A 16,009-nucleotide genomic window follows, 5' to 3' on the forward strand; every position below is an offset into this window, starting at 1 on the left:
TAATTCTGCTTGATCTTTAAGGAATTTATTTCTTCCTATTTACATTTTTCCTTTCTCAGTCATTTTCTTAGACTGCTGTGCATATCTGAATGTTTAAATTGATTTTACTGTCACACCTTATGCCATCTTAGATGTGATAATAGATCATCACTAGAACAGGGCTGGTGCTGGAGGCAGCTACTGAGGATTGTGTTGGGGCTAGACCTCAATAGCTGTGCAGGTGTCCTGATGTGGAAAGGCAGAGGGACCAGTCCTTTGTCTTTGTCTAGGGCTCCCACCCACTTAATGCTAGCTCTGGGTAACTGGAAGGTATTTAATATGTAGCATTATCTTCTTTCTTAAGTGCACAGAATTGAAAGGTGCCAATGTGAATGATGATATTTTAGATACCTGCTAGTTTGCCATTTCAGGTTCATCCTGTACAAAAGAGAAATAGTCCTTAGAATTTTATTTTAGATTCAAATGAATGTACCTAAAATATGCATGTTCTATGCTATTTTTTTAAAATGTTAGGAGTTATACATCTTTGTTATTCAGTTTACAGAGAGTTTGACTGAGTGGTGTTCTAAAATTGTAAGAAGAATACTCCAGAAGCATTGGCAACATGACCTGACTTGTGTGTTGACGAAAGTTGTTTTACTTGTCAGTAGCACTCCCAATGGGAATGCAAACTGTGAGACACTGTTCCAAGGATCTGAATAATTTAATGTGTTACTGTACTCTACTGGGTCACAGCCCAAAACAGTGGGTTGTCTTGTTTTGTGTTTTCAAGCACTGACATGCCTGTTGAGTGTTTATGCAAGCTCAGATTTTTATTTTTAAACTAAAACACAGAAAATAAACCGAAAGATTACTTACATCGGACACTAGTGGGGGGGGGGGGGGGGGGGGGTTCAGTATTTCCACAGTCTAGTTTAGTCAGCTGGTAGCAGTTTAAAATTATCCTTGGTGTAGGTTTAAGTGTTCATGATAAAAACCCAAAGACTTATGAAGTCTGAGCAGTTGAAAATGGTAGGCTCCAAGAAGCATAGTTTTAAATAGTAAATGGACAATTCCTTCTGTACTCTGCTTTCAAAGTATGGGGAGAAGTACTACTGAATGAAGTATCTGTCTGCAACTCAAATGCAGAGCAAGGACCTTTGTTTATTTAATCTCAATTTTCCACAAATAGTAATCGGAAAATTTTGTTTTATTTTGCACCACTTTACAAAAAACTTGGAGGATAATCTAGTGCTGCAGTTTGTGACACTCTTCTCCTCTTTCAGCTTATGTCAGTGCCCTTGAGCAACATCAAAATACAATCACTTGGATTTATTCCATAGTCTAAGAAGTGTGGATTGCTGGGATAGCTCCTCCTAATAAGCCACGATGATGTCTGTGTATCGGGAAGAGCTATCATTATGAAACCCCTATTATTGGTTTGTCTCTCCACTGACCTAAAAACACTTCCTTTTGGCATAGGTCTGCAATTCTAACTGTACACAGAAAGATGAGACGTTTGTAAAGAAAAACTTTAGTTAGGTTACCTAAATGGACGCCAAAGTAAGTTATTTAAAAAATTGTTGAAGCATAAGGGCTTTAGGGTGACAATTTCTGATGTTACTCGAAGCTGTTCTCCCCTGGCTTGCTGCATCAAACTTCAGTCACACTGCCTTTCAGAGGGCTGTTAGGCTGATCACAGGGCTGACTGCAAAGCTCCAAGCTCCTGTTGCTTGGTTTTACTCTTCTATTTCCCACCTTATAGTTGGGGGAAAAAAAAGAAAAAAAACAAGAGGGGGGAAAAAAAGGGAAAAAAAAAATTGAGATAAATGGAAGAAGCTGATGTAATGCAAACACGCTTTATACATTAAGCTATTGTAATCTGTTTGGGTTTTTTTTTATTTTGAAACAGTATGCCACAAAATGTAAGTGCTCCACAATTAATTTTTTTTTGCATACATTTCGTTTGATTGTATTACATGTCAGCAGTCTGAAGATTAAGAGGTAGGGCCTCAGGATTCATGAAATATATGTAAGTAAATATTTTGAAAAATACTTCCTGTCAGTTCAGTCTGAGGAAAGTAGATATACCGTGTGTGTCAAAAGCTCTATTTTTTTTTCATTGAGTGGCTGCAGAGTGAAGCAAAATTATGCATCTATTTAATTATGATCTTTCATGCATTGTATTTTAGGATACATGAGCAAAATGTGTGATGACCAAGCGGGAGTCCCTCTAATTATGGGCGTTCGAAGTTATGTTTGCAGCTCAGACGAAAGTGTGGATTTAGGTTGCATGGGAAGCAGCATGGAGACAAAATACCTGATAGCACGTGCTAGTTGGGACAGGAAGTTTCTGGGACAGTTCCTCTTCTTACAGTCACTCTTCCCTGTCTCCCTTCACAACTCCTCCGGAGCCTTGTCCTCAAGCTGCGGTGGTCTGCCAAGGAGAGGTTGTTCCTCTCCTGGTCTATTACTTTTCTTCAGTCCCTGTCAGCCATTTAACTTCACTGCTTTTTTTATCCTCAAGGAGAGAGAGTGCCTTTCATATCAATGCAGTAGCTGCCAACTTGAGACCAAAGTAATTCTAGCTGTAGTTATTTTTAACAGTACAACATAACAATTCATTATGCTCCAAATAGGTGGGGTTACTGAAAGCTTTATTTCATGCTCTTGTGTACAGGCAACTGACGGGAAGCAGATGTTCCCTTAGCTTACTCTGAAGTTAGGCCAGATGCAGTAAGCGAAACTTCCTTACAGGTACTTGGGTCTGAGTTAACAAGAAAAGTAAATGCAGAGATAAAGGAATTGTCTGTTGTTATTTATTTATTTTTGGCTTTGTTTTTTTTAATTGGCATAATTTCTGTTCCCTTCAGCAAAGCATCCTGTCAAAACTAGTTGAGTTCTTTAGAAGTTGGTTTCCTTTTCCACAGTATAAGAAAAACGATGACATACTTCACCGACTGGTAAGTGATCACTTTTTGTATTTTTCCATTTCCTTTCCTAATCCACAAGTCTTCCTCTCCTCTGTACCTCATCCTCAGAGCACCATCTTTGGTCTGTGTTGTTGGTTTTGGCTCTAAGAGTTTTACTTATTCTTCAGATAATACTGATTCTGGTTTTCAGAGTTACTGTGCCAGGCAAATTGCACACACAAGAACAGGAATAATATCAGTAGCCAGGTTGAAGATGTTAAAAATGTGGAAGAGAAATTAAAACAAGTTGTGTGAGAAATTAAAGAAATCATTGAAAGCTGTTAACCTACAGTGTAGCTACCCCCTTCAGTGGAAGGCAGTGTAGAGATGCTGACTGAGAAAGTCTGTATGTTGCAGCCTAGTGCCTCGCAGACACAGCTCAAGACAGAAGGCTGAAGAGCTTCATCTGAGTATTGCTCCACCCTCTGTTTCAGCTTGTTAGCTCAGGCATAGCACAAATGCTGTGCAGCTGTTACTACCCCTGGACGCATCCTGGCCTATTTGTTTCTGCACTGCTGTCCACAGTGCTTCTGCATTTGGGAAGAGCGAAGCAAACTATGGCACCTCTGCTATAGTGCTTCAGAACAGTGTTACGCATTAAGAGCAGACTACATCTGTGCAGCGGTCTGGCTGTAGGGAGAGGCAAGAACAGTTCTCTGTACTACCTGTGTGCTCTCATCTCAGCAGTTCAGAAGCAGGTTGGGTGTCCATCTGCCTCACCAGAAGTTGTATTCTCCTACTCCTGGACCCTGCAGGAACTTTTAGGGCCCAAGTCAGCCTGTGTGGGATAGACCTGAAAGGTGTTAGTTTTACCCCAGATAGTCAAAAATAGTTTTATGCTGCCTTTACATCTGTTCTCTGCCGTGCCACTTTCTAGGCAGTTCAGTCTGTAGCCTGGGCTTGTTTGAGATTTGCTTTAACTTACACCCAGCAGCTTCAGGTTCCTAGTCGGGCTTGCAAATGTCACCCTAGTCAGACTGTTCCAGGATCTAAAAGTCAGAATTTCGTTTTATTTTTTTCTACTATGATGTAGGGATGATGCCTTCAAATGCAGCTTCAAAAAAAAAAAATGTTGAGTAACATGAGAAGTTAGGCGTTTCCATTTCTCAGAGAGTTCTGCCGAGTCCAACTGCTATCTCTTCGCCCTTATATCAAGAGGACAAAATTTCCCCTGAAACCTCTCATTATTGATCTTTGGTTGTCTTTTTTCTTCCTCCCTCTTCCCCTATGAATCAAAGGTATTATCTTAACAGCTTTTTTTAGCCTTACTTTCTTGAGATGGAGACACAGCCAAAGAATGTGGAAAACATACTTCTCCTGCTGCATGCTATAGTAGGGTACTGAAATGACACAGGATGCATCGGAGGAGGGCAGAGTTTCCTCTTGCACATAGTCCTGAAACAAATGTTTTCCATTAAAAGTAGAACGCGAGTTATCTCAAATGACATCAGTGAACTAAACAGATTTTGTACTGTGAAATGTCATACTTCTGTTAACAGCTTCTATTAGAGGGGTTTCAGAAATATCCTCCTTTCCCTCCTGTAATCTAGCTAGATGCAAAGATGCACACGTTCAGTGTTTGTTGGATTTTGTTATGACATTCTTAACTTGAAGTGTTTTGTAATTATAATTTGGTGCAGTATGCAAATTAAAATTTTAGGGGGCTTCTCTGAGGGATATATTTGTCTTCAAGAGCTGTGTATTTGTCTTGAAGAGCTATAGTTGTAGGGAAAATAATAGCAAATGCTTATCATGGGATCAAATCCACAAGTAAGTAACTCCCTGAAGTTTGCCTGGAGTTTAGCAAGTGTGAGGTCTTCAGAGTCCCATGCTGTTTCATGTTTGGATTGAGTTCCCCTGGAAAAGGCACAGAATCCTGCAAGAGAGGACTTCACTGCCTTGGCTTGGGGCTTGAGTCCAGTGCATTGACCCTACTGTTATTGAGTGTCCACAGGTGACTTTTTGTTGACTAATTTTATAATATCGCTCTCTTTCTAATTTTTGTTTGTTTGTCAATTATGTAAATTATGTCATGACATTTAAAAAAAAAAATGTATCTTCTGATAGATATAGTACCTCTCTGATTCTTACGCAAATATATTGGCATAGTATGTGGCATGTTTCCAGGTATTGTTACTATCTAGGTCAGATCACAAAGTCAGTGCGATGCATCCTGCAAGTCTGAACTGTTAGGTAGTATGTGAGTTTTTAAAGTTAAGCAAGTTTAATAAAAATGAAGTAGCTACTTGTGATACATCTGAAACATTCCTGTAGTCTTTGGGAACAGATTGTTGTCAGTAAAGTGTAGAGTGTCTGGGTGTTATTCTTGTTCTGCTAACTTAATTTTAAGAATTTGCAAATTCTTTACTAATGCCTGTTTTTCTCCTGCCCGTTTGTGGTAAGGATGTTGGATTTCGACTTGATACACTCCGTACCATCCTGCAACAGGAAGTTCTGCTGCAGGAGGATGTGGAACTGATTGAGTTCCTTGACCCCAGTATCCTGTCTGCAGGGCAGTGTAAGCAACAGGAAAACGGACAGCTTCCAACACTACGCTCCCTAGCAACTCCTAATATTTGGTATTGTACAGAGAATATCTACCACTATATTCACTGAGAAACTAACAAAAAATATATTGTGTGTTCTTTATATAAAACGCAGCAATAAAGTAACTACTTTTTTTCTCAGGTCTTTGAGTCTTTGATCCACTAGTCCCCAAATTTTTGTACAAGCCTGTTTTTTTCCTTGGGCATTTTATTCAGAGTGAGTTTTAATCTGAGATAGCTACATGAACATGAATGGATACTTCCAGACCCTAATATGTGCTATAAGGAAGAACTAACATGGTTGATTAATTAATTAATTTCTAAAGCTATACAATGGTGATTTTGATAAGTGAGACATGATTATGAAGACTGAACTGAAAAGTGTTTTCTTTGCTGTCGTCTTCATAAAATATGTTGGGGGAGGGGTGCACAATTAATTTTCGGATGTAGAATACCAGAAGAACAGACTAAAGAATATTTAAATAAGATACATTCAAGTCAACAGAGGCTGGTGAAATTCACCCTAGAATACTGAAGGAGCTAGCTGTAGCAGTGTCTGAACAGCTACCATCTGTATTTGAAAAATAACAAGTATGGTGGTTGTTCTGACAGAGTGACTTGTTCAGAAATGGACAGGAATCAGTACATAAAAATATCTCATAACACAGCCCAATGCTATGTTTTCGTACATATGTTAGGAAAATAGATAAAATTATTATAAAGCCACAGCAGGTTAAAACCCCCAGTTGTTTAAGTTGTAATATGTCATTATTGATGCTCTCTGTCCAACAAGAGAACTTTCAAACTAGATTTTTCCCAGTGATTTGTCCTGGTCCTAGCACTATTCATTGTTTATTTAATTGTTCAGATCATAAAGTACACTTACAAAATTTGTGAATATTGCTCAGCTTACAGATGCACCAAGTTTGTAAGTGCTTTGGCAGAATAGAGTTCAAAAGTAGCTTGGAGAAATATCTTGAAATCAATAGAAAAGTCAATAAAGACAAAAGTCTAATGCTACACTTGAGAAGGAAAAATCAAATTAACAAACACAAAGTAGTGAATAATTGGGTAGGCAGTAATACTTCAGGAAAGGATCTGCACATCGTTGCAGAGCATAAATTGAATGCATCAGAAAATCATTCAAAAAATGGCAAATGTCGTCCTGGTGTCCTTGTTATATGCAAGGGGGTTATGTAAATGGGGGTTTACTTTTCTGTCTGTTTCCCTAAGCCTTGTGTTAGACTGCAGCATCTGGTTTTGGATGCCACACTTGGAGAGGCATAGGTGATTTAGAGACAGTCCAGAGCAGCTCAAGAATAATGAGTTTAGAAAATACAATCTTTCGGAAACGTAACAGTGTGCTAGGATTGTTTGGCCAAAATGGAGAAAATTGAGGTGGGATGGAACAGTGTTACGATGTGTAGAAGGTAGTTAATAAAGTGGTGATCACTTGTTGTTTATTCTGCTCAGAAGAGGGAAGGATATGAGGAAGAACAATGAGATTAATTTGCCAATGATTCAGACTGGGCTTAGGGGAAATCTTTTGAACTCTAAGGATACTTACGAGTTGGAATAGCTACCTGGGTGGGTTGTGGAGTCTCCATTTTCTTCTTCAGTCTGTCTGTGGTGATCTGGATTAACCAGAAACTGAAAATGGGCAAAGTGAGCTCTTAAATACCTTCCAGTCTTTCATTGTTGTGATTCATTTTTTTGTGTGTGTGATTTTTTTTTTTTTTTTTTTTTTTGTACCAAACCCCAAGGAAGTTATAGACTGTGTGTCTGTCCTTTTTAAAGTTAATTACATACCTGGAATATTTTAACCCTGGACCTTTACTGAAACCTATCAGTAGCCCTGAAGAGTTAACACTTGTAAAGCTTGTTGAAATATGACCACAAAACTGTCCAGAAAATAGAAACCCAGAGATCATGTCTTATTTTAGAAATGGGAAAATATTCCTTGTGAATACTTCCAAAACTAAATACAGCATACGCAGCTTTAAGGGGTGAAGAAAGTTAATATTTTCCTTTCAAAAAATTCTGCAAAAGTAAAGTTGTTATACACCTTGAAGCCCATATCCCATCCATCTCTGTGAAGACTGTCATAATTTTACAAAACTACAACTATAAAACTATATATGAAACACAGTGTATTTTCTAGCAGTTACTTACTTTTGCTGAATTTTTCTAGATGAAAATAACAGCTTTATGAAGTTTTTAAAATGTCCTTGAGAAATAACTGAACTAGTAACTCTATTCTTTAAGGATTTTCAAAAGCTGCCAAATTATTTAAAATGGTTATTCAAGCCATCTTTATAAAAACGTGTTAAAAACTATTGGTGTGTTGGTGTCCAAGTTAAATGAGTCAGACTCTGGAAAAAATAAAACTGGCATTACTTGAGGGTTTTGTTACCAAAAGAAACATGCCCTTCCCTACTGTACTCTTGAACCTGGAAGTACAGATACTCCAGTTCGTACCCACCCTGACTTATAATGCTGAGTAGTCAGGTTTATTTCTTTTTCTATTTTCTTTTCTTTTCTTTTTTTTTTAAAGTCATATCTGTAGGAGGAACTGACCTTTCAAAGTGGTACGTTATTCTTTTAGTCGTGCCATAAAAAAGGCAGATAAATGTTTCCTTAGAGTATACTGACCAAGTAATATCATGTATGTATACATCTAAATCTGCCATTAGGAGCAGTTTTCTGTGTTTACAGCTCCCGTCAGGACCTACATAAAAGCCCCGTAATAAGATGTCGTAATCTCAAATGTAACTGAAAGCTTCATGATTTTCCCACTTGTTTGACCTCAGGAATCTGTGGCTGATGATACTTTCTCTGTTTGCAGGGATGTCTCGCTGTTGCTTGCCTTTGTAAGTGCACTGCTTATGCTTCCTTCGTGGCAGAAGGAATTGTTGTGGCTACTGTGGGGACTAGTTCTGCTTGTCTATGCAGTCTTTCGAGTATGGGGCACATGGAGGACAGCCAAGCTGCAAATGTCCCTGCGAAAATACTGTATCCAGCTGGAAGAAACAGTGGCGAATAGCCGAGCTTTTACTAATCTTGTGAGGAAAGCTCTACGACTCATTCAAGAGACTGAAGTAATTTCTAGAGGATTTACCCTGTGAGTCTATATTTCACTTCATTTAATACACAGATCCATTCAAGCCAGATGTCTTCTAAAATTGTCTTGTTACACTGTCTCCCATAACAAGTGGAATTACTGAAAAACATAATACTTACAGCTTTTCATTTACATAAAATAGTTTACCATTCATACTAAAAGTATGAATTCTAACAACTCAGTGTTAAAACCCTGCATCCTGAAGGAGAATTAAGTCTCACAAAACTTGTATGCTTTTGAAATCTCCTCCTCTGCTAGCAATGAAATACATGAAGAAATGGATTTTGAACCAATTTAGAATCACAGAATCACAGTATGGTTTGTGTTGGAAGGGACCTTAAAGATCATCTAGTTCCAGCCCCCCTGCCATGGGCAGGGACACCTTCCACTAGATCAGGTTGCTCAAAGTCCTGTCCAACCTGGCCTTGAACACTTCCAGGGATGGGGCATCCAGAACTTCTCTGGGCAACCTGTTCCAGTGCCTCACCACCCTCATGGTGAAATATTTCTTCCTAATATCTAATCTAAATCTACCCTCTTTCAGTTTAAAGCTGTTTCCCCTTGTCCTATCACTACATGCCCTTGTAGAAGGTCCCTCTCCAGCTTTCTTGTAGGCCCCCTTCAGGTACTGAACGGCTGCAGTAAGGTCTCCGGGGAGCCCTGTCTTCTCCAGGCTGAAAAACCCCAACTCTCTCAGCCTGTCCTTATAGGAGAGGTGCTCCAGCCTCCTGGTCATCTTTGTGGCCCTCCTCTGGACTTGCTCCAACAGGTCCATATCCTTCCTATGTTGAGGACCCCAGAGCTGAATGCAGTACTCAGTACTTAGTTAACTATTTTGGAGAGTCATTTAGAGGGTTGGTTGGTTGAGGGGTTTTTGTATCTTCTATTACCCAATCTATGTAAGTAAACTGACCTGCAAGTAATCATTCATATTTTAGAAAACAAGATGACATTGAAAACCATTCTATTTTTATTTAACAAATAACAGTCTGAAGTAATGAGAACACAGCAATCAGCAAAGGCCATCAGAGGTCATTTCCCACCTCAAATAAAGTTTACGTTACTCTGTGTTTAGATTCTTAAATTATTTACTGTTGAATTTGCCTCTGGTCCACTTAAGGGATGTGAAAGTGTTCCTGGTTATTTAGCTCTTGTAGCTATTTGATAATTTTTGCTTATTTGTTAACGTGAAAGGACATAAGAACATGTTCAGTGTATGCTGTGATCCCAAAGCCAACAGGGACGCTTCTGTGCACTCTCATTGCCATGTATGCATTTCCCTTGTAACAACCTATGGTTAGATATGTACCTGTGCCAGTTAGACTTAAGGTCAAAGGAGGTGGGAAACACCAACAGCTAAAATCCAGTCGACTTCTTTCTAAAAACAATAAAAAATTCCCTTGTGTGCACCAAGAAATTGTTTGTTCATGCCAGATTCTGCGCTCAGGCACATGTTTTTACGTGCAAGTTTGAAACTGTAGACTTAACATTTTGAATTAATTTTCTAGCTTGAGATACCTTCAGTATGCTTCATTAAAGAAATGTTTTATTCTCCCTTTGGAATGCATAAGCATGTCTTCAGTCTGCCTAGCTATGTGTTTTGTTTTGGTTTGGTTTTTTGCTGAAGAAGCATATAGTTAAGCAATAGGCAGTCTTATCTTTGCAAACGGGTTCTTAAAAGAAATTATTGTTAGGGCTTGTCCAAATTACAGATGAGAAAAACATTTGGATTTTTTCCTAAGTTTAAGCAAATGAACTTGTGGTCAATGTCTAAATTGCTGGTGCCTTGTTCTTTTACTACATATCTTAGATAACAGATTAACAAAAAACAGACTAGTATTTAAGCTGATGCTTGATCTAATAGCCTCTTTACTTAAAACTTTGGCAAGCTTTTCAAAAGACTTTGGAGTATGGATGGAGTGGGAGAAGTCTGACTGTGCCAGCATCCTTACTGGAACAATTGTTCAGTATGAAGAAGTCAGTGCTGTACAGGTTTTGGTTTGGTTTAGCCTGGAGGAAGTTCTAACTCTAAAGTGTCCTTTTTTGCATCCACATGTGCAAGACATGCTGCTGCACAGGGCACCATGAAATTCTTTGCTTGAGATAGTGCTTCATGTATGATCCAAAAAACTAGGTACCCCTTTTTTTCTTCCAGAATTTTGCTACAGTAGACCTTAGCAGAACAATTTTAGTATGTTGTCCTATAGCAACCTTGTCAAAGTCTTAATGCTTGTTCAGAAAGAGTCACATGGCAATAGAAATGTTGCATCTGAAAAGTTAATGAGTATCTTCTTGTATCATTTTACATCCTTGAAGGAATGGGATTTCAACCAGGTAGCACAGCGCCCTGTTCAATGATATGTATGCTGCTGTTTTAATATACTGCTAGCTCAGCATAGTTTGGACTGTGCATTAACCGTGTTGTGAATGGAAAGATACTGAAGCTGACATTTAAATAGTACTGAGTTCAGATTTTGGCTAGCTGTACTTAGCTGAACTCTGATATGGCAAGCCCAGGTCTGTAGCTTTTGCCTGAAGTTCCTTGCATTCCACCGCTGTTTTTTCTCCCCATTGCACCATCCATTGCTATGTTCTTGTGGCTAATTTACATACGCTTTAAAATATCTATGGCTTTGCTTTATTCTACCCTGTTTGCCCCTTGTTAGTTAATATTTGACTGTTTCTGTAAACGTTAAATTAATATTGATGAGGTTTTAGTCAGTTGTCCACTGGTTCACTGGTTTACTACTGTGTGGTAGTGACTGCTATATGCTTAACCAATTCAAGCATTGTTTTGCCTTCGTTCCACTCCCACCCAAAAAAACCCACAGCAGCCACTTAGTAAAGGAACTAAGAATCCTGTCAAGCCTCTCTCATATTAGCTGCTCTCAAAGTCAACTGGATATTCTGATTTCAGAATGGCCTTCAGAAGTGTTTAATGCTGCTGTTGGCATTTCAGGTATGTCTGCGTGGTACAAGCTCTGTGATGCAGAGATGGCTGAGACCTCACCAGGGTAGTTTGGATAACAGAAATTGTGTAGCCAAGGTAGGGCAATGCTTGACTCAGGCAGAATGGCAGCATTTCTGTCTAATTGCTTCATTTGCAATTAGACAAATGAAGCCTGATCATAGGTTGCAATCTGGAATTTCCGCTAGGTAATAAAAGTATGTCCATTGTCTTGCACATTATAAAATGAAAACTGTAGAAATACGTAATGAAAGGCTGCAGCAATAAGCAGCAAGTAGTTATTTCCTTGTCTGTCACTGAAATAATTAGCTTTTCTCCAAAATGCTCCCTTTCTACTATATTTTAAACTAGAATCAAGCTCTACGAGCACATATTGGTGTATATAGTATCGTTATAGAACTGCTTTCATGTTGGAGTGCAGTAATAGGTTTTTATTAATGTGTCTATACAAGTTTGTTAAAAGTTGAGAGCCTATTTAAAATTTGGCTTGTGAGATTAAGGGAGAAATAAATCACTGTTCTTTACAAGTAAAATGGGTTTGGAGCAGTAGGAAAGAGGAAATTCACCCTTAACCTTTTTTTCTTCTTGCTATTTGTGGCTGATATGCAAAGCTGATAACATTTTGTAAGTCCAATCAAAATATATAGAAGATAAATGGAACATTAGGAAGTTAGGGATATGGCATGTCTGGCACATAAACATTTATAGCAAGTTATACTAATCTAAGATTACTGGAATAAAGAAGAATTATTTTATAAAAAACACTGAAACAAGCCTTCCCAGAAGGAAAGCAAATTATTTTGCTGAATACTGGCAGTACATGCTGTGCATGAGCTGTGCTATATTTGTTCTGTATAGAAGCTGGAAATGCTTACATTCCTGTAGCAAAACATACATTTCTTTCTCTTTTTCACGGTAGAAAAATTTTGCTCCTTTTCTTTGAGCTTGCTTCTGACAATTCACCCAGGGCTTGAGTCTACAAACTGATGTGAGAGTTTGTCCATAAACACTTCCAGTTGTTACCTTCAAAAGCCAGGGAAACATTAGATTGGCATGTACTACATTACATGCTGTGTTCCCTAGTGAAACGTATGGCAAGACTAGCATTTTAAATTTACATTTCGAAATTGAAATTAACACAGCTTGTTTTTATTTTATTCAGATTTTGAAGTACTTTATGAGATGAAATATAAACCATTTTAGTATTACTCATATAATTTAATATGGGACGCAGATATTTTAATATGGTATTTCAGCTAGCATGTTCAATGTACTGCAGTATTTGGCATGACGCTCCTTGTGTTAATCATATTTAACATACTGATATGGGTCCAGCCTTGCTCACTGGGTGGGCTGCATTGCTTTTCATATTTAACAGTGAAGGTGATAATCTATTTCCCCTCCTGGTCAATGTGCAGCATGGTCCAACTAAGCACATGCAGTAGGACTGACATTATTCCAGCAGGATCAGGTCTACTGGCTTAGTCAGCTCTTCAGTCAGATGGGCTACAGAAATAGTTACCAATGCGGCAACCCACCTCAGTCTTGCCAGGTACCCTGTATACTTTTCCCTTTTAAGTGACTGTGGACATGAAATCACCTCCTGACCATGCCCTGGGAAAGGTGAGAGCAGAAGCAGGCTTCCAGTCCCCAAACAATTCATCACAATTCATTGTCCTGTTGTCCACACTACATCCATTCCTGAGTTGATTCTAGTAAAAACAGTCCCAGCAAGTAGAGTGCACCTAGGCTATTTTTAGTGTCTCAGTCATAGGTTTGACATCAGACTGTACGTGAATAGATATAACTGGATATTAACCTTTTTTTCCCTTTCTACAGCTTAATGTTACACAGACATGTTTAACATTCTCCCAGTTCACAATTCAGTTTATTTCCAGATGAGACAATTTCTTACAGTTCTAAAGCCATTCTGAAATATATTCTAATAGACAAATGGCACAGTTTCTTTTAAATGGTATATTCACCTGAATATGTGGACACCAAAATATATTTTCAAATAGGCTTGTATAGTTGCATACATTTCATGTGTTTACCTGTCAGAGACTCCCACAAACACAGGTGTCATTCATTGCATGATGATAAAATCTATGTCACCACACAAATATTATTTCTGTTGACCTAGAGAAGATTCTACATGGAGAAGGTTGAAGGAATATAGTGTTTTGCATGAAAAACAATATGTAGTATCACATTTTTTCTGCAAAAATTATTTAAAGAACAAATTTGCATATAAAGAGGTATATGTTACATATCTGTGCATTAAAACTTCCAAAGCTTACAGTGGGCTTGTGATAGTTTTTTATCAGATATAATGTTATGGCCTGTCTACCCTTAGTGTATCATTTTGGAAAACTTTGGAGAAAACATAATCTCAGGAGTTCTGCCATGGCTCAGACGAGAACAGAATCAGGCTGTCTACTGAGGAATCCTGGTTGCTTATCTGAAATTTTGATTGAATATATCATTGATATGATGAATATTTTTTTTGCTCTCATAGTTACTGAGTTTTTTTAAGAAGTTTTCTAAGTAATGGAATAAGAAATCTGATGTACTGTCTTTTAAAAATACTTTAGGACATCTGTACAGTTGTATCACATTTTACTTTTCAAGTTTGCTTGACAGGGTCAGTGCCGCTTGCCCATTTAATAAAGCTGGACAGCATCCTAGTCAGCATCTTATTGGTCTCCGGAAAGCCGTTTATCGATCTGTCAGAGCCAACTTTCGAGCTTCAAGACTGGCTACTCTTTACATGCTGAAAAAATATCCTTTTTGTAAAAACCCACAAGTTCAGATATTCCATGTTACCTACCTGTAATTGTGCCAATGTTTAGAGTTAGTATGTCTAGAAACATACAGCATCTAATTACATACCTAAACAAGATAAAGAAAGGTAGCATGGTAAATTGGGGCTTATGCTTGGTTTGGAACATTCTTAAATTTTTTGTCTTTTTGTGTACTGTGCAATGTGAGATCAGATTCGGTGCACTGAAAACATTGTCCCAGTTACTGACACCCACACCTTTGGTGATGATGTGTTTCAGAGTTCTTCAGGATTTTGTTTTATAATTCCTCTCAGCCATCTTTTTCCTTTGCACCAAAATACCCTCTCCTCTGAACAATATGGCCTTTCACTCGACATCCCCGTGTTCAAAGGTAAGTTGATTTCCTGCTTCAGACAAGCTGGGTGAAACTCTGATTACATTAATTAGCCAAAAGGCACATGTAAGAGTGAAGAGTTTCTACTCTGAATCAAAGCAGAACACTTAGTTCAGATTGCATTTTATGAAGTGTCATCTGTATTTCTTCAGTGAATTGTATAATTTCTTTAATGGCATTAGCATTTCAAGGGTTTTTTCTATGTTTATTGTACTTATTGTACTATATAGGAAATAACAATGTCTTCACCCTGTATGATAGCAAAAAATAAAACAGATATATTCCTGGTCTGAAAAAACACATGCAGGGAAGCAAAAGCTGGTGGTAATGCGAGTATTGAAAATCTGAGATGACAAATTACTTGTTTTGTCTTCCTGGAACATAATATTTGACTAATATATATTGCCTGGCAAATGGATGGATATATTGAGTGATGACATGTACACACACAGAGGCACATACAAAGCTACGACGGTGTGCATTCACTTTGAAGGAAATGAGTATTTGTTTGCAAAATAATTACTTGTGTAGGAATAGGCATCCTCATTCTGGGCTCAAGACTTCACCCTTAGCTCTGAGGGATAAGGTGTATTTGCTATGTAAGGAAAGTAAGTAATACTCTGACTGGTTCAGACATGTTGACGAGAGCAACTCATGCCTAGCTTGGAAATAATCAAGAATCGGTTCTAAGAACGTGGGAAGAGATCTGAAAATGGGATCAGTTAACATGGTATTCCCAAATATCCTCCAGCATGAAGAAAAAAAGTCCAGCAGTGGTTATGACAGGTGTGTAGATTGATGCTGTGGCTGGGGAGTTTGGAGGTTCAAGGAATATTGGTGTGTATTAGACTGTCCACTAGTTTTCTAACTACTAAACTTAAGGAATGGCTTTTAAACTAAGGAACAGGAGGGAAGGAAGTCTTTTGTTTACTTGGGATAATTTGACATTGAAATCTGTCTTTAGAAGATACTTAGGATGGAAGTTCCATTATACAAAATTATCATGCAGGTATGACAGTAGTAAGGGCCAGCAGAAACAAATAGCCAAAAATTTATTGAAATTGCATGTGTATAGTTTCTTGGCAAATGGAAAGAGTAGCATTATATTTGTGTGGAGCGTAGTGGCAAAAACAGTGGCAGCATGTGAGCTGAGATGTAGGCTGGGCCAACTCTGCAGTGCATGAAAACTGAAAGTAAGGAATTTAAATGTAAGAAAGGTGAGTAAAGGACTCTTCCTCCCCACCAG

The 16,009-nt window shown here is 38.2% G+C and overlaps 1 protein-coding gene across 2 annotated transcripts in view; it reads left to right on the top strand.

The window, feature by feature from the left end:
* Positions 1-16,009, top strand: part of VEZT (vezatin, adherens junctions transmembrane protein) — a 49,231-nt gene that overhangs the window by 11,604 nt on the left and 21,618 nt on the right. Inside the window, exons 3-6 of one of the 2 annotated variants that reach the window (XM_009820687.2) lie at positions 2,853-2,942; positions 5,355-5,530; positions 8,343-8,618; positions 14,218-14,367. In XM_009820687.2, the coding sequence (XP_009818989.2) occupies positions 2,853-2,942; positions 5,355-5,530; positions 8,343-8,618; positions 14,218-14,367 (692 nt within the window). Of the gene's footprint in view, positions 1-2,852; positions 2,943-5,354; positions 5,531-8,342; positions 8,619-14,217; positions 14,368-16,009 lie in introns of those variants that run through there. The other variant, XM_059816978.1, reaches the window with a different exon arrangement.

The sequence above is a fragment of the Gavia stellata genome, chromosome 4, assembly GCF_030936135.1.
Source record: "Gavia stellata isolate bGavSte3 chromosome 4, bGavSte3.hap2, whole genome shotgun sequence".
NCBI classification, from domain to species: domain Eukaryota; kingdom Metazoa; phylum Chordata; class Aves; order Gaviiformes; family Gaviidae; genus Gavia; species Gavia stellata.